The 27,565-nt window shown below is 33.4% G+C and overlaps 1 protein-coding gene and 1 long non-coding RNA gene across 2 annotated transcripts; both read right to left on the bottom strand.

The window, feature by feature from the left end:
* Nucleotides 1-3,777: 3,777 nt before the first annotated feature.
* Nucleotides 3,778-24,904, bottom strand: LOC140044818 (uncharacterized). Its single transcript, XM_072089499.1, has 13 exons — nt 24,892-24,904; nt 23,800-23,982; nt 23,053-23,252; nt 22,544-22,648; nt 21,463-21,748; nt 20,403-20,639; nt 17,679-18,218; nt 15,352-15,912; nt 13,728-14,264; nt 9,593-10,153; nt 8,021-8,557; nt 4,927-5,901; nt 3,778-4,598 (listed from the first exon to the last, which is right to left on the bottom strand). The coding sequence occupies exons 1-13, from the start codon at nt 24,902-24,904 to the stop codon at nt 4,288-4,290; spliced, it is 5,046 nt and encodes a 1,681-aa protein (XP_071945600.1). The 3' UTR covers nt 3,778-4,287.
* A 604-nt stretch (nt 24,905-25,508) lies between these two features.
* On the bottom strand, nt 25,509-26,648 carry LOC140049932 (uncharacterized). The gene is made up of 3 exons (XR_011845329.1): nt 26,629-26,648; nt 25,829-26,066; nt 25,509-25,554 (listed from the first exon to the last, which is right to left on the bottom strand). It is a non-coding gene; the product is annotated as an uncharacterized lncRNA (long non-coding RNA).
* Nucleotides 26,649-27,565: the final 917 nt, after the last annotated feature.

Genomic DNA, 27,565 nt, shown 5'->3' with positions numbered 1-27,565 from the left:
CGTCATCGTATGTTCATTGGTCACTCTGTATATCATGTGTTTAAATACACAGTTTTGATTGGTTAAAACTTTGTTGGTATTGATTACTCCTGTCTGTAGGTTTGTGTTAAACACTGCGCACGCGTAGATGCTGTTATTTGTATCGTCTCATTTATTATTTTATAGCCAGATGTCCACATGCTAATGAACGTATTGTACTTTAGGTGTATGTATACGATCCATAAATGTAATGAGTTGTTATAGATTTTATTCTAAAAAAACATATGTTTACAATAAAAAATATCTTGTAAACAATGCCATTACTAAACGCTGATTCGAATAAAATAAATATATAACGCAGCTGTGAAAGTAAAAGTTTTGCTGAGCTAAGCAATCTGTGATGGCAATAACATTAGAAATTATATAAATCAATTTTATTTGTAAAGTTATTGCATATAATCATTGCTAAAATACAGAGGTTCGCTTGATTTTTTTTCTACACGCAGTTTAATTCAATTCTGGATTGTACAATACAAACTCATACATGACACTTGCTAGACCCGGTGGACTCCTACCGCGAACTCAATCTCTTTCGATAGGACGTACGTCTCATCCTGCAGTAACACATCTTTCACCAGATCAAATATCAAACTCATAAGTTCATAATAAATACATAACTGCAACATATTGAATTGAATTGAATTGAAATTTATATTTATACTGGGTAACCTCTTCAGTCAAAAGACTGGTCTCCCAGAGGGCCCAGTTGGTGATCAGTGGCTGTGATGTACTAATACACCTAGGTTCTTTAAAGTGCACACGAACTAGATGTGTACACTGGACCTACGGTTTATAGTCCTTATCCGAGAAGACTCGTTCTACCACCAGAACCATGGAGTGAGTGAGCATCGAACCCCTGCTGATGTAATGGCTACGTAATTACGGTTCCACTGTCTTAACCGCTCGGCCACCCACTCACTCACTCTAGAATATAAAATATAAGATCATATATGGGCACATCACATTTTTTGTGACATTAAATTTGATAGTGGAGATTTTTTAGTTTAAACTGAATGAGAAAGTCATAAAAAAAAACAATATTAGAAATTATGTGGGCAACCTTTAATTTATTCAAATTTATTGACGTAACAAATGTACATTCTTTCATTAAACATTTATTTTCCAATATATAGTTGCTACATACCAACCAACCAAAGGCATCGTGATGTTAACACAGATGATGCACTATAACTTATTCTACGAGGAAAACCAAAAGGTTCATTTTGTCACTTAGTAAGCATGTTCCGAAATTGAAAATCACAAATAACAAAAATGATATTATTTTCAGACCGGCTAGTGTTAAAAGATCGGAGACGATTTTCAAAAGCCGGTGAGCAGTTTTAAAATAACACGTAAACTGAAATTACATTTTCTCGAGAACTACTTGTCCAAAAAACCTCATTTTTGGACAAGAGGCAAGGGTTATAATTTGTGATTTGTAATTTTAAAACAAAAGTTGATTAAATGTACCGGCTTTTTCATACAGGTAGTTTAAAAAAACCTATTTCTTTTCAAATTCACCCGTTTGCTTTCGGCGTTGCTGTTCTATTGTTATTCAAATTAATCTATTGTTAGTTGATAATTAGTTTTGTTAGTACCCCAGTGTGTGTCCTTCCTTATTTCATTCTGTACATAGGTATATACTTACAGAACATGCCTATTGATTTTCAGGAAAATTGATATATTGTTTGTCACAAAAGCTTAGGCCTATCTTCCGTACGATATATTAAATAGCACGCATTGTCTTCTTTTCGTTTTAACATGGACATAATTATTCTTTGATATGGACCAAAACATTAGTCGACTGGTCAAGCGGTTAAGCTTACTACATGGGTTAAGGTAGACTTGCCCCAAGTCTGTATTATCTTTTGTTTTTATTTCGACCGCGATTTTTGTCTGAATCCAAAATCAAGTAGTATACGTATGAAACGCCATATGTGCCAAAATATTTATCTTTTTACTAATATTAAGACAAAACTCCGTCTGGAACTCAGACTAGGGTTAAGGCAGAGGCGCCGCAAATCGTCACAGCTTCAAGACACTCCTCGATCATTATTCTGGTCAATCTTGATTTAGAAAGGTCATTGTTGCAATGCCGGATTGTTTGTATAAAAAAATTATTAACCCCCAGCAATATTTTAACCATGTAAAGCTAATACCTAAAGCAAAAAAATAAACAAAACATATATATAAAGAGTTACGACATTGGATTATAGTCACGTGATATGCAGATCAAAATGTGTCAAACTTGTCTGCATTAGTAAATGCATGTAAAGTATAGGAGCAACAAAATACTTTAAACTTTTTCTTATAATATTAAAAAAAATGTAATTGCACATTTTACGATGAAATATCGATGTGCACAGCGTACAGAAGTACTTGCGGCAAAGAATATTGCGCGCACGTGCGCTAGTACATTATAACGTTCGATTGATTGATTTTGGAACAAAACATCCCATAACTACGTCCCATTAATAACAATTATGTAATATTTTCAATTCATAATGCATGCTTTGATACTAAATAAAATAATAAAGTTTCGTGGATATATTTGTTAATATACTGAAAAGGGTATGAACAATATTTAAATAATAAAGGCAAATTATTACAAATGAAATGATGAACGAGTCTCTGAATGTTAATAAAGTTGGCGGCGCAGTTTGTGCTAAAACACACAGAGAGCTGCCGGCCATATACTTTATATAAAGAGGGGTGAATTGTGTTTTTTTTTTTATTGGTTCATTCTTTGATGTATCCTAACTTCCATGTAGGCCCTAGCATTTATTTTTTTGTTATTATAAAATATATATATATATTTTAACAAATCAATACCATTAATAAAATTAATTACTAAATAAAAACAGAATCTAAGCGTTATTTCATAGACAACAAAATCTAAAAATAGTGCATGAACTATAGGAAAACGCTATACAAAAGAGACGCGCGCGCCCTCATCGTGCGAATTCTTTGACACAAAAATGGCTTCTAATTTTCAATGTCGTAACTCTTTATATTAATATGGCTCTGTGGCTCACAATGGCGCCACCCATCATTAGCTCTATTCTATCCCACAATGCCTTTCGAAATTGTTACGCGCTTCGGACGAACAGGAGATTCTTGTGTTAAATAAGTTCTTTGACTCGACAATATGGAATTGAACTGCGCGCGCAACGTCGTTACGGAAAACCCGTAGTGTCTTCTTCTTTTACATATATTTATTTGTAAAACTCCGTCAATATATAATCCCATTTTAATGTCGCATACTGTATAATAATAGGCCTAGGCCTAATTGTTATCTTTTAAAAAGGTTGTTTTTATTTTTATTAAAAAGTGTCAAAATTATTATTTTTGTTATTTTTTTTTCTTCTAGGAAGTGAATAACAAAATGGCCTTTCAAAGTCTGATTTTATTAATCTTCATTTTTAGTTTTTGGGGCTATTATGCATTTTGCAAGCATACCCAGAGTTTTATACAATTGCGCTTTACCCTCAACTATGCTGTATACTGAGAATGTTGGTCATTATGTTCCATGCTATAACGTCTGCGCATGGAGCTATAAAATTAGAATTTTATAGCTCCATGGTCTGAGCATGCTCTGAATTTAATAGTCACGTAGTCGCTCAAAAACGAAAAGTCTCTCTTTATATTTATTCTTTATACTGGGTATAGCCTCTTCAGTCATAAGACTGTTCTCCCAGAGGGGCCAGTGTATGATGAGTTTGTAACAGTGACCGAGTGTGAAAAAAACAAAAAATCAAATCACTTATAATTATGGCTTTAATATTTTCACTTGGTGCTAAAATAACAAAGTGCATATAATTAATAATAAACATTTGAACTATTATAATTATGATAAGCTATATAAATTTAAAATAATATAATTCAACCACTTAAACCATGGGTGCGTGTGTCAGCAAAGGTCCAAATCTGCAAGACAAATTGTTTTCACACCAAAAATTAATATTAATCTTACCAAAGAACATTTAAAACATCAGCATGCTTGCAAATAAAAACTGAACTAACATTTGATGGGATTGATTATACTGCTGTAGCTATGCACATTTTGGGGTTGAGATAATGACCACTCAACCACACATAAGTCTAAGGCCAATTTACACAGACTAGCGGTAATGCTAAGCGGAAAACAGCGTAGCTTGTCCCACATATAATCTGTATTTAACCTGTAAATGGTCATAAGGATAAGGTGAGAACATTTTTTGAATATGAACTATACTAGAAACTCTTAAATTATACTGGAGGGCAGGGCAGGTATTCCGTACAGGTACAACGATCAAAGGTGTCTAAAGTAATTTCTAGTTCAACATTTTCTTCACCACCACAGATAAACGTTATCATTCTAGTTACAGACACTGGTGCCTCAGGCCTACAGCAACCACATTTGGTATCATAAGAAATAGTCTGTGTTCGTATTTCTACATGGTGAGTAGTGGTTGAAGCGCACATTCCATCACAGTAATCAATTTGAAAGCCTGTTGTGCAGGTTTTATTATTATATACTGTACTAAACGTTTTGACTGCCTGCTTTTGTTCACAAGTTCCTAGAAATCAAAAGGTAGAGCGAGAAGTATTTGTTACATTTTTTTTTCTTATTCTCAAATTATGAATTGCCAATAATAGACATTATAAAGGTGGCAACACTGTTCCCAGGGCAAAGATACAAACGATTCTATACATAAACAAAGTATTTTGGAGTAGAGTTCATGTTTTTGTAGAAAATTGTGTATTAACTTATTTTTATTTCCATTAAGCAACAGCAATTTTACAATAATCTGCAAATTAAACAAACCATTGTTATTGTAAAGGCCTATCATTATTTTTGTGACTACACCAATTTCTTTTTAAAATTTATTGAGAAGAAAATATTACCTTTAGGTTTGGTAGTTGCCGGCAATGCAGTTGGTGGTGAAAATGTTGCAAATGTACTTGGTGTTATCGGGGTACCTATTGTAGCTGTACTTGGTGTTGATGGAGTACCTGTTGCAATTGTACTTGGTGTTGATCGGGTACCTGTTGCAATTAAACTTGGTGTTGATGGGGTACCTGTTGCAATTGTACTTGGTGTTGATGGGGTACCTGTTGCAATTGAACTTGGTGTTGACGGGGTACCTGTTGCAGCTGTAATTGGTGTTGACGGGGTACCTCTTGTAGGTGCTGGAAATGTTGGTAGTACGGTTGTGGATTGGACTTGGGTTAATTTTTTAATTTCGGTAAAACTTGTTGCAATTGTACTTGGTGTTGATGGAGTACCTGTTGCAATTGTACTTGATGTTGATGGAGTACCTGTTGCAATTGAACTTGGTGTTGAAGGGGTACCTGTTGCAATTGTAGTTGTTGTTGTCGGGGTACCTGTTGCAATTGTACTTGGTGTTGACGGGGTACCTGTTGCAATAGATGGTATAACAATAGTAGTTGTTCTTTCAGGCAGACATCCAAAAATTCCAAATCTTACTGTTGGATTGTCGACATTATAAGAATCAATTTCCACTCTTAGAGCGACAACAACTGAAAGTTCTTCAGGAAGAAGAATTTTTACTACAAGGGAATTATTAGTTTGGTTTGGAATCTGAAAGTCATTATTCATGATAATGTAACTTTCACTTTCTGATTCTTTATGATACAGTTTAAGTTTGGTAACAGAATTTCCTTCATCTCCCTGAATGGTTAAGGATGTTATGGATACCGTGTTATCAAATGTAACATCTACATATGGTTTGGGCTGTACAGTAATATTCGGATACCATATGTCTCTGCTGTCTATTTCCGTGCTGTTAGGATTAGAATTATCTGATGTTGTTCTAGTTATTGAAAGTCCAACAATATTAGATAATTCATCATCACATTCTGTAAAGAAAAGAAAATAGTTTATTAGTGTGATTGGCTACAAGTGGCTGTATTTTCTGTAGATAAGAAAAATATAAACTAAAATCTTATTTTATTAGATAAGGTGTGTTAGCAGTGGAGACAATTTTTAATCCTGAATTTGTCAGATGATAGACAAATGTCAAACTGAACATAACCCTTAAATATACCTAATCTACAGTAAAAAAAAACCTTTTACAATTAAATAACCTATGAGAGTTGAAGAAAATATCAAGAAAACAAACACAGTCCAATTTAAAATAATATTTAAAGTTCAGATTTTATTATAATAATTACTAGAAGTTGTTTATTTTGCAAAATTCCATGAGGCATTCTAAAATAGATAATTGATTGGATGTCTGGAACGTAAATTCTTCTGAATTTGCAGACCTCCACAAGTTGTGTTGCCAATCTAGCATCTGGCTAGCTCTTTTTAGGTTGTGCAAGAATAATTTTAAGAACATTATTTCATTTATTTGGCATAAAGTCCGGGTTTTCTAAAGAGTCCATGAAGCCCAAGTCAAAAGTCCCAGATTTAATTAACATTTCAGTACTTTGAAATCAAATAAAGTAATCTATCATATTTAACCAACTAATTTTATATGTATTTTTTTACCTCCGCACAAGGAGGAGGTTATGTCGTCGATTGCGCCTATGTGTTTGGTAGTTGCAGGATCGCCAGATCTTTAACATTAAATTGAAAACACAGATATGTGGTCACAGACTACTTCATTAAATTTTGAGGCAATCTGGACCGGGATCCCAATTCTGGACCACTTTTTATATTATTTTACTTATTACAGGTAAGTATCCATTTGTTGAACTTAGGTTCATAGTAAAAAAAATATTAATATTATTAATTAAAAAAAAAATGATAATGATTAAATATTTTAAAAAATAATGATGATGAAAAAATAAAGATCCTAAGCAGGAATTAAACCAAGGATATCTACTGTGAAAGGCTGGATATATAACCATTACATCAATCAATGCTTTAGTGCAATTCACAAATCATATATAACTGTTATACCCTTTTCACATCTGCAAATTGTAACTACTTGTAACAAGTTGTAACTAGGTTTGCATAGTGTAAGTACTATTTTATGAAAATCTCCCGAGACACATTGATGAGAAGCGTGTTTTTGTTCTGAGATGTTCCGCGTGTATTGCCCTGGTATTAAACTGACCTATCGTAGTAATTAAATAACATGCAACTAGGCTTTCTACCAAGATTTCTCAGGCTTCGCATATGCATGTATGAAAACGTGTAATAAATCAGGAGATCAAACCTTGTTACAAGTTGTAACAAGTTGTACAAATTTATGCATTTATGTGAAAAGGGTATAAGACACAAAAAAAAAAAAAAATAAGTTTGGGGGATATTTTATATTAGAAGAGGTATCCAATAGATTTTTTTCAGTAATTTATGAACAATGCAAATGCTGAGCAAGCTAATGTTCTGTTCTTAATTTCTACTAAATACTACAATTTTGTATCAAACCACAAAAGATATGCATAATTTATTTTGTTAAAGAAATTATTGAATAGAAGTGTTGAGTAATATGGTCAATTGTTAACAGATGCTTCTCTATATACAATATTTAATAGTGTTAAAATTGTAAATGTCATACAAGGGCCAAACCAGGTTTGCGTGATCTCCCTTTTAGCAGCTACAATGAGATTGTGTACTGCATTATAAACTACTCGTAGAAGCCTACGATCATTGTCACAGAACCTGTTTCAAGAGCGTAGGGCCAGTGGGGTCTGAGATAATTCTATGTTGCAGGTCTGCAAGTGTATGGCTATAGCTTACCAGCAACAGTTAAATGATCCATTTAAGATGAATCTGAAATATCACTATTTTTTATTATTATTTCATATAAGACATTACAAAGGAAAATACAGTATCACTATATGCTGATGTTTTTAAAAGTTAAAAAAGCCCTGAGCTCTATTCGGGTGGAGGATACTGGCTCTATGCAAATTGTCATTATTAGTATACTTATATTATTTTGGCCAGACTATAAATATTATAATTGTTAGCACTACACTGCCCAGATCCACCCATCACGGAAGGGATCGATAAATGAAAATGAAATACCTTCGATCGTCGTCAATCTAGTGGTTTGCAAAGTGGTAGGAGGTTCAGTTACTAGTACGGTTGTAATTTCAGCAGAAGTAGTAATTCTAGTTGTAGTTTGAGGTGCTTGGGTCGTCGTAGCTTTGACCACACATCCATAGAAAGCAATTCGTAAAGCAGGCTGAATATGAAACTTAATGATTTCAGCTTTTAGATACACGACATCTGGAAAATCGTGCGGCAGTTGAATGATAGTCACAACTGAATGGTTATCTTGCCCAGATACCTCTATTAATTGATTCCACTCTACTATAGTGTCAGAGTCCACTGTTTTATAGTACAATTTTAGCTCGGTAACATACATGTTATCTACTCCCTGGATACCAATAACAAACACCTCTACAGTGCAGTTGAAATAGAATTCAACATACGGTCTAGGTTGTTCTGGAATATAGTTTGGGATCCAGCCCTCACTGTATAACTTTGTGTTTTCTGGATTTGAAAAGTCGGACGTTACCCTAGTTCCTTGTCCAACGACGTCCAAGTCTTTGTTGCACTCTAGATAAAAACAGAATTGTATTATTGTCTCTCCCAACTGTATTGGCTAATTGTAATGTCATTACTTGCAGCGTTTGTGTCCGCCGGCCAATGGCAAGTTAAATGCATGATGGATCAGTTAAATAGTAAAATAACAAGTCTGCTTGGCCAGTTAAAATTTCAGAAAAATATGATAAAATATCAATAATTTTACCCAATTTACCTCTTCACAAATTCTTTTACAAAATATTAATATAATAAAGATTGATTTTTTGTACCTCATTTTTTTTTAAAAAGTTATTTTGGTTGTTGAAGGCCTCCCTATTGGCCCATATTCTGTGGCCAGTTAAAGCAGTGGAGTAATGTAATTTTACTGGTCCTCTTGTAAATTACAATAAGTCATTAAAAGTGAAAGTTTCACAAAAAATATATTGTTATGTTATTATACTACATGAATATTATCATTGCAACATGTGTACAGTATGTATTATGTATCATGTGTTATTTTGCAATACATAATTTGTTTAAATTTTGTGGGGAATTATTTCATTACTTCAAGAAACAACAGCATGAACAAGTCCTATTGATGGTCATTTGGAAGATAATTTGTTTTACTTTTGAGATGTGATTTGAGAATCTATTGGGATAGCAAAATAATTTAAAAATGTTCTCAATAGATGTTTTGGTTTTGTTTCCTTTTTTTCTTGTTTTCATTCTTAAAAAAGATTACATCCCTCCTACAATTACAATTAGAGTACAGTACCGTAAATCTTCTAATAATAACCCTCACTCTAATAGTAACCCCGCTTCTAATAGTAACCCACCTTATAAGTCAATCTAATAACCGACTACACTAATAGTAACCCATGGGGGTTAATATTAGAGTCACAAAAATTATTGACAAAATGACATTATGAAGACATGATACAGCCGTATTTTGAAAATAAGGAGATAATGCATGTTGATCTCGGGAGTGGGGGAAGATTGAGTGTTTTTGAGTTGATGTTGGTGTTGATGGGGTACCGGTTGCAGTTGTACTTGGTGTTGATGGAGTACCTGTTGCAATTGAACTTGGTGTTGACGGGGTACCTGTTGCAATTGTACTTGTTGTTGTCGTGGTACCTGTTGCAATTGTACTTGGTGTTGACGGGGTACCTGTTGCAATAGATGGTATAACAATAGTAGTTGTTCTTTCAGGCAGACATCCAAAAATTCCAAATCTTACTGTTGGATTGTCGACATTATAAGAATCAATTTCCACTCTTAGAGCGACAACAACTGAAAGTTCTTCAGGAAGAAGAATTTTTACTACAAGGGAATTATTAGTTTGGTTTGGAATCTGAAAGTCATTATTCATGATAATGTAACTTTCACTTTCTGATTCTTTATGATACAGTTTAAGTTTGGTAACAGAATTTCCTTCATCTCCCTGAATGGTTAAGGATGTTATGGATACCGTGTTATCAAATGTAACATCTACATATGGTTTGGGCTGTACAGTAATATTCGGATACCATATGTCTCTGCTGTCTATTTCCGTGCTGTTAGGATTAGAATTATCTGATGTTGTTCTAGTTATTGAAAGTCCAACAATATTAGATAATTCATCATCACATTCTGTAAAGAAAAGAAAATAGTTTATTAGTTTGATTGGCTAATAAGAAAAATATAAACTAAAATCTTATTTTATTAGATAATGTGTGTTAGCAGTGGAGACAATTTTTAATCGTGAATTTGTCAGATGATAGACAAATGTCAAACTGAACCTAACCCTTAAATATACCTAATCTACAGTAAAAAAAAAAAAACCTTTTACAATTAAATAACCTATGAGATTTGAAGAAAATATCAAGAAAACACACACAGTCCAACTTAAAATAATATTTAAAGTTCAGATTTTATTATAATAATTACTAGAAGTTGTTTATTTTGCAAAATTCCATGAGGCATTCTAAAATAGGTAATTGATTGGATGTCAGGAACGTGGAACGTAAATTCTTCTGAATTTGCAGACCTCCACAAGTTGTGTTGCCAATCTAGCATCTGGCTAGCTTTTAGGTTGTGCAAGAATAATTTTAAGAACATTATTTCATTTATTTGGCATAAAGTCCGGGTTTTCTAAAGAGTCCATGAAGCCCAAGTCAAAAGTCCCAGATTTAATTAACATTTCAGTACTTTGAAATCAAATAAAGTAATCTATCATATTTAACCAACTAATTAGGTTATATGCATTATCATGCATATAACCTCTTGATTCTGTCAAAATCTTTATTTATTTATTTATTTATTCTTAATTCCTTAGCACTATTTTGTCCGTGAATTATCTTGGCATCCGTTTCATCTAGCTAAGTCAAGTTTTCAGAGTATATTCCTTATGGCCAGGAATCGATGTGGTTATATTTTCACGATGCGCAATCAAAAATTACGCGGTCTACGCGCGATTTTACGAAATCACGTTTGTAATCATATCTTCACAAGCATGAATCACAATTAAATAAAATTTGGTACTCATAAATTTCAGGTCATATTTCATCATATGGCAATACAATTACGTGCGTAGCGCATATAACGCTTGCGTACGCGCGCTTAAAATGTTCAAAATTGTCAAAATTTATTTTCGATGAAATTAGAGTACGTTTCAGGCAATTTTAAGCGTTTAAAAAATTGCCATGAGTGCGCACCGATTTTTGCACGCGCACTACGCGTTAAACGTTGATGCGCATTCTTTTTGCCCGATTTCTGTTTTACAATCTTTCTTTAATAATATCATCATATTTGATTCACGTTTCAACTCGAAATTGCGTTATACGAGCACGTCAAAAGTGACTGGCTACGCACGTATAAGTTAACAAAATGGTGAAAATATGCTAAATTTTTAAATTAATATATATCGTCAGAATGCAGGGAAACACCTATTTTTTATTTCATTTTCTTCAAGTGTATGTATCATATGTATGATTTATTATCAAATTAAGAGAACAAAAGTTGATTAAGTCATCATTAATTGCATATTAAATTTTAAAAAAATAATTTCGACAATCAAACAAATTATGACATTTTCTTAGGCCAAAATAACAAACTTAACATTAACTTTCTTCCTTCCAAAGTTCATATATTAAAGTTAAAAGTATATAGTTTGACAGTGCATCATTTGTTTACATTTTAAAGATGTCATCATAGTAAAAAATTATAATTCATTGCGGTATGTAATAATCTATTTGCACCAAACTGGTTACTGCATAGTAAATACACGGAGAAATTTTTCTACAACTTTTAGTTGTGTATGGCTCGATGGTCTGTGCTCGTGTCTATGGCATTCAAGGTACCGAGATCGAGTCTCACCTTGTGAAACGAAATAAGATTTTTTTTTTATTATCCGTATTGTTTGTTCAAATTTATTTCTTAGTGTATAGATTATACACATGATTTATAATGAAATCTAGATAAAAATTAACTTATGTCTTTATTATTATGTAACAACAAATGTGGTTTATGACATTATACGCATATGGATCTTTGATCGGATTGTGATACCGGCTATGGTGGTCGCGTTAGCAAGGTCCTATCATATATTATAAATAATTAACTTAGATTCTGAGAAAATCAATCAATCAATATATCTTTTAAAAATCAATTATCTTTATTTAAATCAATGCATATAACCTATAATTCGTCATAGTGACGAATTAAATCTAGTTTTATATGTATTTTTTTACCTCCGAACAAGGAGGAGGTTATGTCGTCGATTGCGCCATGTGTTTGTTAGTTGCAGGATCGCCAGATCTTTAACATTAAATTGGAAACACAGATATGTGGTCACGGACTACTTCATTAAATTTTGAGGCATACTGGACCGGGATCCCAATTCTGGACCACTTTTTATATTATTTTACTTATTACAGGTAAGTATCCATTTGTTGAACTTAGGTTCATAGTAAAAAAAATATTAATATTATTAATTTAAAAAAAATAATAATGATTAAATATTTTAAAAAATAATGATGATGAAAAAATAAAGATCCTAAGCAGGAATTAAACCAAGGATATCTACTGTGAAAGGCTGGATATATAACCATTACATCAATGCTTTAGTGCAATTCACAAATCATATATAACTGTTATACCCTTTTCACATCTGCAAAATGTAACTACTTGTAACAAGTTGTAACTAGGTTTGCATAGTGTAAGTACTATTTTATGAAAATCTCCCGAGACACATTGATGAGAAGCGTGTTTTTGTTCTGAGATGTTCCGCGTGTATTGCCCTGGTATTAAACTGACCTATCGTAGTAATTAAATAACATGCAACTAGGCTTTCTACCAAGATTTCTCAGGCTTCGCATATGCATGTATGAAAACGTGTAATAAATGAGATCAAACCTTGTTACAAGTTGTAACAAGTAGTAAAAATTTATGCAGATGTGAAAAGGGTATAAGACACAAAAAAAAAAAAAAAAAAAGTTTGGGGGATATTTTATATTAGAAGAGGTATCCAATACATTTTTTTCAGTAATTTATGAACAATGTAAATGCTGAGCAAGCTAATGTTCTGTTCTTAATTTCTACTAAATACTACAATTTTGTATCAAACCACAAAAGATATGCATAATTTATTTTGTTAAAGAAATTATTGAATAGAAGTGTTGAGTAATATGGTCAATTGTTAACAGATGCTTCTCTATATACAATATTTAATAGTGTTAAAATTGTAAATGTCATACAAGGGCCAAACCAGGTTTGCGTGATCTCCCTTTTAGCAGCTACAATGAGATTGTGTACTGCATTATAAACTACTCGTAGAAGCCTACGATCATTGTCACAGAACCTGTTTCAAGAGCGTAGGGCCAGTGGGGTCTGAGATAATTCTATGTTGCAGGTCTGCAAGTGTATGGCTATAGCTTACCAGCAACAGTTAAATGATCCATTTAAGATGAATCTGAAATATCACTATTTTTTATTATTATTTCATATAAGACATTACAAAGGAAAATACAGTATCACTATATGCTGATGTTTTTAAAAGTTAAAAAAGCCCTGAGCTCTATTCGGGTGGAGGATACTGGCTCTATGCAAATTGTCATTATTAGTATACTTATATTATTTTGGCCAGACTATAAATATTATAATTGTTAGCACTACACTGCCCAGATCCACCCATCACGGAAGGGATCGATAAATGAAAATGAAATACCTTCGATCGTCGTCAATCTAGTGGTTTGCAAAGTGGTAGGAGGTTCAGTTACTAGTACGGTTGTAATTTCAGCAGAAGTAGTAATTCTAGTTGTAGTTTGAGGTGCTTGGGTCGTCGTAGCTTTGACCACACATCCATAGAAAGCAATTCGTAAAGCAGGCTGAATATGAAACTTAATGATTTCAGCTTTTAGATACACGACATCTGGAAAATCGTGCGGCAGTTGAATGATAGTCACAACTGAATGGTTATCTTGCCCAGATACCTCTATTAATTGATTCCACTCTACTATAGTGTCAGAGTCCACTGTTTTATAGTACAATTTTAGCTCGGTAACATACATGTTATCTACTCCCTGGATACCAATAACAAACACCTCTACAGTGCAGTTGAAATAGAATTCAACATACGGTCTAGGTTGTTCTGGAATATAGTTTGGGATCCAGCCCTCACTGTATAACTTTGTGTTTTCTGGATTTGAAAAGTCGGACGTTACCCTAGTTCCTTGTCCAACGACGTCCAAGTCTTTGTTGCACTCTAGATAAAAACAGAATTGTATTATTGTCTCTCCCAACTGTATTGGCTAATTGTAATGTCATTACTTGCAGCGTTTGTGTCCGCCGGCCAATGGCAAGTTAAATGCATGATGGATCAGTTAAATAGTAAAATAACAAGTCTGCTTGGCCAGTTAAAATTTCAGAAAAATATGATAAAATATCAATAATTTTACCCAATTTACCTCTTCACAAATTCTTTTACAAAATATTAATATAATAAAGATTGATTTTTTGTACCTCATTTAAAAAAAAAAAGTTATTTTGGTTGTTGAAGGCCTCCCTATTGGCCCATATTCTGTGGCCAGTTAAAGCAGTGGAGTAATGTAATTTTACTGGTCCTCTTGTAAATTACAATAAGTCATTAAAAGTGAAAGTTTCACAAAAAATATATTGTTATGTTATTATACTACATGAATATTATCATTGCAACATGTGTACAGTATGTATAATGTATCATCTGTTATTTTGCAATACATAATTTGTTTAAATTTTGTGGGGAATTATTTCATTACTTCAAGAAACAACAGCATGAACAAGTCCTATTTATGGTCATTTGGAAGATAATTTGTTTTACTTTTGAGATGTGATTTGAGAATCTATTGGGATAGCCGAATAATTTAAAAATGTTCTCAATAGATGTTTTGGTTTTGTTTCCTTTTTTTCTTGTTTTAATAATAAACAATAATAATATTAAGAAAAAGTATAATTGTTTTCATTCTTAAAAAAGATTACATCCCTCCTACAATTACAATTAGAGTACAGTACCGTAAATCTTCTAATAATAACCCTCACTCTAATAGTAACCCCGCTTCTAATAGTAACCCACCTTATAAGTCAATCTAATAACCCACTACTCTAATAGTAACCCATGGGGGTTAATATTAGAGTCACAACAATTATTGACAAAATGACATTATGAAGACTGGTCGTTTATGATACAGCCGTATTTTGAAAATAAGGAGATAATGCATGTTGATCTCGGGAGTGGGGGAAGATTGAGTGTTTTTGAGTTGATGTTGGTGTTGATGGGGTACCGGTTGCAGTTGTACTTGGTGTTGATGGAGTACCTGTTGCAGTTGAACTTGGTGTTGACGGGGTACCTGTTGCAATTGTACTTGTTGTTGTCGTGGTACCTGTTGCAATTGTACTTGGTGTTGATGGGGTACCTGTTGCAATAGATGGTATAACAATAGTAGTTGTTCTTTCAGGCAGACATCCAAAAATTCCAAATCTTACTGTTGGATTGTCGACATTATAAGAATCAATTTCCACTCTTAGAGCGACAACAACTGAAAGTTCTTCAGGAAGAAGAATTTTTACTACAAGGGAATTATTAGTTTGGTTTGGAATATGAAAGTCATTATTCATGATAATGTAACTTTCACTTTCTGATTCTTTATGATACAGTTTAAGTTTGGTAACAGAATTTCCTTCATCTCCCTGAATGGTTAAGGATGTTATGGATACCGTGTTATCAAATGTAACATCTACATATGGTTTGGGCTGTACAGTAATATTCGGATACCATATGTCTCTGCTGTCTATTTCCGTGCTGTTAGGATTAGAATTATCTGATGTTGTTCTAGTTATTGAAAGTCCAACAATATTAGATAATTCATCATCACATTCTGTAAAGAAAAGAAAATAGTTTATTAGTTTGATTGGCTAATAAGAAAAATATAAACTAAAATCTTATTTTATTAGATAATGTGTGTTAGCAGTGGAGACAATTTTTAATCGTGAATTTGTCAGATGATAGACAAATGTCAAACTGAACCTAACCCTTAAATATACCTAATCTACAGTAAAAAAAAAAAAACCTTTTACAATTAAATAACCTATGAGAGTTGAAGAAAATATCAAGAAAACACACACAGTCCAACTTAAAATAATATTTAAAGTTCAGATTTTATTATAATAATTACTAGAAGTTGTTTATTTTGCAAAATTCCATGAGGCATTCTAAAATAGGTAATTGATTGGATGTCAGGAAGGTGGAATGTAAATTCTTCTGAATTTGCAGACCTCCACAAGTTGTGTTGCCAATCTAGCATCTGGCTAGCTTTTAGGTTGTGCAAGAATAATTTTAAGAACATTATTTCATTTATTTGGCATAAAGTCCGGGTTTTCTAAAGAGTCCATGAAGCCCAAGTCAAAAGTCCCAGATTTAATTAACATTTCAGTACTTTGAAATCAAATAAAGTAATCTATCATATTTAACCAACTAATTTTATATGTATTTTTTTACCTCCGCACAAGGAGGAGGTTATGTCGTCGATTGCGCCTATGTGTTTGTTAGTTGCAGGATCGCCAGATCTTTAACATTAAATTGAAAACACAGATATGTGGTCACAGACTACTTCATTAAATTTTGAGGCAATCTGGACCGGGATCCTAATTCTGGACCACTTTTTATATTATTTTACTTATTACAGGTAAGTATCCATTTGTTGAACTTAGGTTCATAGTAAAAAAAATATTAATATTATTAATTAAAAAAAAATAATGATTAAATATTTTAAAAAATAATGATGATGAAAAAATAAAGATCCTAAGCAGGAATTAAACCAAGGATATCTACTGTGAAAGGCTGGATATATAACCATTACATCAATGCTTTAGTGCAATTCACAAATCATATATAACTGTTATACCCTTTTCACATCTGCAAAATGTAACTACTTGTAACAAGTTGTAACTAGGTTTGCATAGTGTAAGTACTATTTTATGAAAATCTCCCGAGACACATTGATGAGAAGCGTGTTTTTGTTCTGAGATGTTCCACGTGTATTGCCCTGGTATTAAACTGACCTATCGTAGTAATTAAATAACATGCAACTAGGCTTTCTACCAAGATTTCTCAGGCTTCGCATATGCATGTATGAAAACGTGTAATAAATCAGGAGATCAAACCTTGTTACAAGTTGTAACAAGTTGTACAAATTTATGCAGATGTGAAAAGGGTATAAGACACAACAAACAAAAAAAATAAGTTTGGGGGATATTTTATATTAGAAGATCATTGTCACAGAACCTGTTTCAAGAGCGTAGGGCCAGTGGGGTCTGAGATAATTCTATGTTGCAGGTCTGCAACTGTATGGCTATAGCTTACCGCAACAGTTAAATGCTCCATTTAAGATTAATCTGAAATATCACTATTTTTTATTATTATTTCATATAAGACATTACAAAGGAAAATATCACTATATGCTGATGTTTTTAAAAGTTAAAAAAGCCCTGAGCTCTATTCGGGTGGAGGATACTGGCTCTATGCAAATTGCCATTATTAGTATACTTATATTATTTTGGCCAGACTATAAATATTATAATTGTTAGCACTACACTGCCCAGATCCACCCATCACGGAAGGGATCGATAAATGAAAATGAAATACCTTCGATCGTCATCAATCTAGTGGTTTGCAAAGTGGTAGGAGGTTCAGTTACTAGTACGGTTGTAATTTCAGCAGAAGTAGTAATTTTAGTTGTAGTTTGAGGTGCTTGGGTCGTCGTAGCTTTGACCACACATCCATAGAAAGCAATTCGTAAAGCAGGCTGAATATGAAACTTAATGATTTCAGCTTTTAGATACACGACATCTGGAAAATCGTGCGGCAGTTGAATGATAGTCACAACTGAATGGTTATCTTGCCCAGATACCTCTATTAATTGATTCCACTCTACTATAGTGTCAGAGTCCACTGTTTTATAGTACAATTTTAGCTCGGTAACATACATGTTATCTACTCCCTGAATACCAATAACAAACACCTCTACAGTGCAGTTGAAATAGAATTCAACATACGGTCTAGGTAATTGTTCTGGCATATAGTTTGGGATCCAGCCCTCACTGTATAACTTTGTGTTTTCTGGATTTGAAAAGTCGGACGTTATCCTAGTTCCTTGTCCAACGACGTCCAAGTCTTTGTTGCACTCTAGATAAAAACAGAATTGTATTATTGTCTCTCCCAACTGTATTGGCTAATTGTAATGTTATTACTTGCCGCGTTTGTGTCCGCCGGCCAATGGCAAGTTAAATGCATGATGGATCAGTTAAATAGTAAAATAACAAGTCTGCTTGGCCAGATAAAATTTCAGAAAAATATGATAAAATATCAATAATTTTACCCAATTTACCTCTTCACAAATTCTTTTACAAAATATTAATATAATAAAGATTGATTTTTTGTACCTCATTTAAAAAAAAAAAGTTATTTTGGTTGTTGAAGGCCTCCCTATTGGCCCATATTCTGTGGCCAGTTAAAGCAGTGGAGTAATGTAATTTTACTGGTCCTCTTGTAAATTACAATAAGTCATTAAAAGTGAAAGTTTCACAAAAAATATATTGTTATGTTATTATTCTATATGAATATTATCATTGCAACATGTGTACAGTATGCATAATGTATCATGTGTTATTTTGCAATACATAACAAATTTGTTTATTAGGTGATCATTTAGAATAAAATGATCACCTATTGTTATTGTATGAAATCCTAAATGTTATTGTTATTCTTCTTTCTGTACACTTTTGTGTAACAAATATCTCAAAAAGTTGAATGGCAATGATCACAAAAATTTCACAATGTCTTTCAAATACTTTAACTTAGTCCTAATAAGCTTTTCAGCATGATCGCTCCTCCGTGACGTAATTTATATGCCATTTTGTGAAATCACATTATCAATCATATCTCCATAATTCATTATCACATATTAATGAAATTCACTATATGTCAAGGGTAAATATAACAGCAAATAAAAACGCACGCGTACGTAGGGTCATACGCGTGAAATCGCACGTTAGAAATTTAAAAAGCTCAAAATTAAGTTTTGATCACGCAATACTTAAAAAGTGTAAAAATGCGAAATTTTTTTACAAATCGCATTCTACTCACAATCCGTAGTACATTCACCTATTTTCAGTTAATTCTGACCTAAAATAACGCTATACGCGCACGTTAAAAATTACAATATGCGCATATTAATTGCACAAAAGTGCTGAAAAGGGTAAGAAATAAGGCATTTTTAAAATTAAAATAATTCTTCAGAATGCACGATGACCCCCAATTTTTTAAATTTATTCTGGAAGTCATTGAGTTGTAGATATGAATTCATTCACACATTTGACGTAGAAAATGTTGTGACGTCATCAAATGGCCACTTCAATTTAAAAATTAGAATTTTTTATCTTTTTTTGTATGTTAACACATTCAATAGTGCGTATATCCGTTATTTGAGCCTGATTTTCGCTCAAATTTCAGTATGTGCTTGTGATATTAATTATCTTTATCATGAGATTCCAACATTTTCATTATGATGACGTCATCATGCATTAAAACTTGAATAACCTGGGTCGAGGAATTTCACCTTCAGCGTATATTTAAATATCTCACAGCTCTTCAGAATTAAAGGTGACCTTGATGATTTTAATTCATTGTGACAGCTGATGAAATGTAGATATGAATTCACATAAAAATTAAGCCTATCAGATGTTGTGACGTTATGATATGGCCAGTTGAATTTAAAAAGTAGTTTTTTCATTCGTCTCTTTCATCACATTTACAAAAATTTTAAAGAGCGCGCACTGCGCATCTACATACCAAATTTTCTTCAAAACCTTAAATTTTTTGCTCAATTCAATATCTTGCAAAATTGTCATCTTCAAGTTTATTTTGATAACGTCATCATACCAAAAAATTAGAACATGATGTGGGTCCTGTAATTTCACCTATGTTACACTGTATATGGATATACAGTATACTGTACATATTATATATGACACATAATAGGTACAACATACATGCATATTTAAACAAATTTAATTTCATGATGAAAATGATAAAAATGATCACCTATGATTCGTCAAAGTGACGAATTAAATTCTAGTTTGTACTGTTTTATTATTTTGCTATGAGTTGCTGACTGGGAAAGTTGGGGGTGAGTTACTATTTTCAGGTGCCTAATTTAAGATTAGTAATAGTAACCCACTACTCTATTAGTAACACCCCACCCCTCCACCCCCAACTTCTAATAGTAACCCACCCTAAAAAACAATCAAAGAATAATAACCCAGTGTTACAATTAGAAGATTTACGGTATACTGTATTCCAATTGCATACCTTCTATTGTTGTAGGCACAGCAGTAGTGGTTGGAATTGGAGTAGTAATTGTAATTGGAGTAATAGTTGGCCTTGTTGTCGTAGCGGCTGTAGTAATCTCACAAACAGGTTTAGTACTACAAAGACCAGTTTGGTTGTTGTAGTCATCTTGATGGCAACAGCCATCTACGCAGGTAGCTTCGTAACACATCTCCACACATGGACTGTAATGCTCACATCCCTCATCGCACTGCATAGCTGTAAAATAATATTAATAATATTAAAATGTAAATATAAAATATAATAACTTGCGATTGGCTGCACAGGTGTGGACGACACATACCACAACTTCTTTCTTCTCCCCAAAGGGTCTCTTCATGTTGAATGCTGCCACCAAACGGCGACCGTTCTTCTGTCTACGACAGGGGCTGAATGGACTAGTACACAAGGGAAACCCCCTACTCTTCCGAAAGATGTATTGAGTTCTTTAAAGTGCACGCGAGCCAGATGTGTACACTGAACCTCCAGTTTTAAGTCCATATTCGAGACCTGGTTGAGGAGTGTCTTGAACCTGTGCCGATTGTATGGATGGTTTGCGGCGCCCCTCAGCCATTCGACTCAAGTTTACTCGACATGGGGGATATTATCAAACACAATCTTGCCAGGAGCAAGCAATCTGAACACATTTTAATGCTCGTAAACACATAAACAAAAAAATAATTTAAAAAAAAAACATTAGTTAAAAAGGCATAAAAACAATAGATATATACAAACTAAATTTACGAAAAAATATAAATTTATTGTATTATTATTATTGTGAAATCAGATGATCAATAATTTTAGCTTTAGAGTTGTAGAATATGAATGCCTATAAAGCCATTTTAATGCATGGTCCTAAGAATTGTTTGTTTTATAATATTTCTAATTATTGTCTGTACTTTTTTATGCTTTGTTATAAAATGTACAGTGTGCCGTGATCAACTTTTACAATAAGTACAGTGTTTCACATAAAATTAAAAATCAAATACATAAACAAGTCACAGTTTTGGAGAATTTGGAAAAAAAAGTTGTTAAAACTTACGGCAAAAGTGTGATGACCTCCAGCTTATCATAATGTCACAATCTTTGCAGAGTTGGGCATAAGCCGATATGGCTGTACACATACACTCACAGTCGCCACCATAGTCACAGGCACACGAATCAGCCACACATTTTTTGTAAAACGTCTTGACAGGAACACGACTGTGGCACGGTGAAAACAAATCTTCATAAAGTATTTTACACTTGCTCGCAGCCCAGAACTTTCGTTTTGGGTATTTTTGACAGGCATCGCTGGGCTCTACAGCACTAGGGCAAGCAGTCAATGCCTACAGTATATTGATATAAGTTAATGAAAATTGTGGTGTTACCATGCACAGTACTGTAGGTAAACAAGGTAAATTATACCATTATAAAACCAGATTGTACCAGACTTCAATACTGTTATGTACCAGGCGGGGGCTTAAACAGGCTTTAGCCCTGCCCTCAGCCATGTCTTTTTAAAATGAAATAATGAATATTTGTATTTTTTGCAATCCGACAGATCGTTTTAGCACCCCAACCCCCACCCACTAATCTATAATGCTGGATCCACCCCTGTGTAGTCGTTATGACTTACATTTTGATAGATATACTGTAAGACAAATGTTATCATCGAGATACAGTAGTAACATACATGTGCATACTCTAAGTTTGAGCTACTTCAGTGTTAACATCCTGTAACTTGGGCCTAAAGACTCGATCGCACTGGACTTAATTTGATCAAATTAACTGATTCGCTGGCTAAAGTGACCAATAAAAGTCCAATCTGAACACTGGCTACAATTCCCACAGGGTTAAATTAACGATTTCCAATAGTTACTCCTACCGAAAACTGTCTGCCCAGTAAAACTTACCGTGGTCTTAGTAAAACTAACTACGCAGCTAAGAAGTTCGATCCGAATGTGCGACTCATGTTAACGCATTAATTCAATCATTGTTTTTAATATCATGGTAAAATTTTGGTAAAATTACGGTAAAACTAACTGCATTAAAATATCTGAGTACGATGATGATGATCCAAAGACATTGGGTAAAGCTACCATGGTTAAATTTACAATTGTTCAAGTCCAGTGCAAACATACCTTCCAACTGTTACCGAAATCAAGTTCTGACGTGGCTTCCATTCCATTTCGCTTTTGAAAGTCATTACCTACCACGCCATCATAGTAGCCACATAGCCCTGTTAGCTATAAAAACAAGCAAAATCTCTAGAAAATGATTTCAGGTTTTATATGTGATGCAGGTGGTTAAAAGCAGATATACAGGTGGCTATTATACAAATAATGAATGTTTATGAGTGCAAATAATGAAGTGAAAACATTTCATTTTTCACCAAATGAAATTATTTTTTCCATTGCATAAACATAAAACATTCATTATTTTTTTTTCATGCCTACTTTTATTCAATTACTTCGCTGCTTCCACCTTAACCCTTCAATTTTGGATGTGGGGTAGAAAAATTATAGATGATGCACACTACAGGGCCAATTTTAACATTAAGGTCAACCCCAATTCAGGGGTCGGACACCCCGATCACCAGGGTCCTGAAGGTGTATTCTTAATAAGGGTTATACTGTATTTATCTTCTTACTTTGTTTTTCAAGTCTGAACTTAATTTAATTTGAAGCCATGTTCCTTTATTCCACAGCAAAGTGTAGCCTATATTTATTGAGTATACAAGCACATTGTAATCCAAGTCAATTACTGTCCAGTAGTTGGCAGCTAAACCAGTTGGTTGCAACACAGAGTAACCACGAATTAGCTTGTAAGTAGCTTTGTCATCATCAGACCCTAGTACAACAAAACATTAAAGCTTAAAGAAATACAACGATACATCATCATTTTTCTTTTTATCTGCTCATCTTTGGAAAGATCTGCCAAAAGCAATTAAAGAGGAAACATCAATCAATATTTTTTCTTAAGTCTTAAGCTACATCTTTATACTTCTTATTTTGGTAAGATAGTCTAGACAGATGCCTTTCACTTGAGCTCCTATGAATACTGTTCCAGCAAACTATCATATGGGTAGCTTAATATTGGCTCAGTGTGAACGTAGCTTAATATTGGCTCAGTGTGAATGTAGCCGAATATTGACTCAGTGTGAATGTAGCTTAATATTGCCTCAGTGTCAATATAGCTTAATATTGACTCAGTGTGAATGTAGCTTAATATTGGCTCAGTGTGAATATAGCTTAATATTGGCTCAGTGTGAATGTAGCTAAATATTTGCTCAGTGTGAATGAAGCTTAATATTGGCTCAGTGTGAACGTAGCTGAATATTGGCTCAGTGTGAATGTAGCTTAATATTGGCTCAGTGTGAACGTAGATTGGTTCATACCTTCCTTAAGTGTAATCGCCTTTGTACAAGTGACACCTGTTGATCCACATTCTACATTCTGAATAGTAATCTTGAATTTAAGATCTTTTGATTTAATCAGATCATATTTACATTTTCCTGGGAAGTTAAACCATCGTCCATCAAAAGTTTTGTAGTGGCCATCTCCCCATGTAATGCAAGTACCTATTAAAACATAGTATTATTATTTCTCCAATTTCTTAAAGGAACATTAATATCTGCAGAAACAATCTTGAGAAACAGATTATCAGAAAATAATAGAAGTGTGGCACAGACAACTTTTGCCTAATAATAACTAATAATTAGAAAGCCACTCCGAGAGTGCATACCTCCGCCTACTGTAAAATTCTCCTACATAAGATTTCTCATGTAAAAAAATATATATACATATATATTTGTGTGTGTCTTAATGCTGTTTGTGATTTACGCTAATTTCACTACTAGCATGCGTATGCGAGTTTTGTGTAATGGTTATGTAACAAGCCTTTCAATTAACAATAGTAAGTAAACTACTCGCATCAAAAAACGTGCACATTAAATCAAATTATGTTTTAAAATTACAAATCACAAATTATAACTCTTGCCTCTTGTACAAAAATGAAGTTTTTTGGACAACTAGTTCTCAAGAAAATTCAATTTGAGTTTACTTGTTACTTTAAGACTGCTCACCGCCTTTTGAAAAATTCTGTCCTATCTTTTTAACACTAGCAGGTCTGAAAAGTATACTAAAAATTGGTCCAGAATTGGAACCGTGGTACGAAATGGTCCCAAAATTTAATGGAATGGTCCTTGACCACATATCTATTTGTACATTCATTTTGGTTAAGACCTTGTAATTACTTTTTGAGTAATCCTGCTAACAAACAAACAAACAGACAAACAAACACACTCGATCGATTACATATACCTCCTTGGCGGAGGTAAATTAGTAAGTAAGAGTAAAGTCTGGATGACCCTAATTTATAATGCTAATGTTGTCAAACTTATACAGCACTTTTAACAATCAACAGGAAGTCTATGAGGTACTCTAAACATAGTCATTACTTTAAAAATATATACAGTAGTAATATATACCATCGCATTTCATTTCTACACATTTCCAAATGCCTTCATTGCAGGTACTGAAAAGAAGGTACAGTAGAATATTATTCATTGAACAGTTTAAATGTCGTTTGTGTTATGGATGTGTTCAGTATCAAAATGTATATAACAGACAATTTACATGGCAAGTTGTACAAGTTCTCTCTTTTGTACTATAGAGTATCACGGTTCTGACGTCACGACGGTAGGTGGCGCTGCGTGGTTGCTATGAAAAGACTAAAGATAGACTAAAGACTAAAGATAGTCTGGTCCATTGGCCAGATAGTTTAAGCCTATGAATTTAGAAATGTATTTATATTATTATCTAAACACTGTTGAATGCAAAATAATAGTAAGACACTTTACCATGAACTGCAACCAATTGCTAAAACTTGTGTATCAAAGTAGGCCTTGCCATCATTCATACATGGACATTCTGTTGGTTGAACACATTTTAAATGGACCTCATCGTAGACATATCCCTCTTGGCATTTACATCCTGGAAGGCAATCTTTCTCAGAACAAACCTCATCAAAAAACCTTGTGGCGCATGTTTTACGACAATTGTTGCCTCCATAACACAAAGTATAAACAGCATTTTCAGAGCATGAACAATCTTGTTGTTGTGAACAAATGAATTCACCATTACTACATATACTACATAAGAAAATGAATGGTTAGGGTGTTACAACTAATAAATATTGAATAATGAATGTTTATAAGTTGGATGGTCAGGATATTTCATGAGATTGACTGCTCTATTTAACGTTTAGCCTGACGACAAGACGGGTTGTGTTGAAAAATTTGAAATGTGCATGTTTCTGATACGAATTTTAAACCGAAGACTCCTAACTCAAATGCATGCACACAATAAATTAACTAACAGGAAACTGAAAGCTTGCTATTGATGGAACGTCCATTCACAACTTACCATACACCACAATCTACAGTTAATTCGTGATCTTTTGGGTAGTATCTACCATCAGCTAAACAGTAACAATCTTCTTTGACAACGCAATTACCATAATGATCAAATACCTGACCATCAGGACAGACGCATCCAGCAGTACAGATATCATTACATATATTGTCGGATGGTAGCGGATAGCAAAATAAGTCACAAGAGTCAGCACACACTCTATAGACAAGCCCTTCAGGACAAGTATTGTCTTTTAAAGAATAAAAGTTTAAATTAATTGTACAATATAATTTAAAAATAATAAAAAAAAAATAATAATATGAAGCGGTTATAAATTTTAAGTTAAAAATATTCATTATTAATTGATTCGTTTCCCAAATAATACTTATTTTAACAGATCCATTCTAACATTTTTCATGTTTTGGGGGAACAATACATCTTTAATGGTAATAGAATTTTGGACCTCAAGATAAGTCTGGTTTTCTCGTTTTCAGAGTCTGGTTTCAATGGAGGTACAGTAACTGTTATTCTAATACTAAAATATATATGATGGGTGGTAGCTGTACCAAAAACAGAAACGATAAGAAGGCTGACATTTGCTGGACATTGTCCTCGCAATAAAGAAGACATCATTACAGATGTTCTGATGTGGAAGACAAAACATGGGCTTGCAAAAGTAGGAAGACCAGCACTCGCATGCATTGATGTACTAGAGACGGATACTGGTATGCAGATAGATGAACTGGCTGTCACAATGGCAGATAGGAAGTTCAGGTACGTCCCAGGCGTAGGTAATACAGCTGTATACTTACTGCAGTTGTTCACATCTGCGTGCCAGTAATCCATGTAGATTCCCTTTTTGGCGCAATCAGAAACATACTGCGACATCATATTGCAGTGAATGCTTTCATCTTCTGGATTTGTGCACACATCTTGCAAGCAGGAATCATAATACGGCCGACTTTCCAAATATTTGAAACATTCTGTTTAGATTAATTGACAATACATAATTAAGAACGTTGGTAGGGGAGCTGTACCTTGGTGGTTAACGTGCTTGCCTTCCAATCCCAAGGTCCAGGGTTCAATCCTGACCTAGTGCCAGGGTTGTAACCCATGACTCTTTCAACATAAGTGAGACTTAGTTTATAAGCACGATAAATTATAAAATAGTTTATCCATCCTGTAATTGGCAAGTTTCATGATGTTGGATGCAATGAAATTTAAAAAAAATATATTAACTTAACCCATCACTACTATAGATGGGCATGATGACATGATAACGATACTAAATATGGTCATGATACAGTATCACTCCTAGAAAGCATATCATGACCAAATATGATCATTATGGCATATCACTACTAAATATGGGCATTATGGCATGATATAATTCCAAATATGGGCATTATGGCGTGATATCATTACCAAATATGGGCATTTTGACGTGATATCATTACCAAATATGGGAATTATAGCATGATATCATTTTAATATGGGAATTATAGCATGATATCAGTACCAAATATGGGCATTATGGCGTGATATCACTACTAAATATGGGCATTATAGCGTGATATCACTACTAAATATGGGCATTATAGCGTGATATCATTACCAAATATGGGAATTATAGCATGATCATGGGCATTATGGCATGATATCATTACCAAATATGGGCATTATGGCATGATATCATTACCAAATATGGGCATTATGGCATGATATCATTACCAAATATGGGCATTATGG

The sequence above is a fragment of the Antedon mediterranea genome, chromosome 1, assembly GCF_964355755.1.
Source record: "Antedon mediterranea chromosome 1, ecAntMedi1.1, whole genome shotgun sequence".
Classification (NCBI taxonomy): Eukaryota; Metazoa; Echinodermata; class Crinoidea; order Comatulida; family Antedonidae; genus Antedon; species Antedon mediterranea.
The sequence above is the reverse complement of the archived record's forward strand: the minus strand, read 5'-3'. Positions and strand labels throughout refer to the sequence as shown.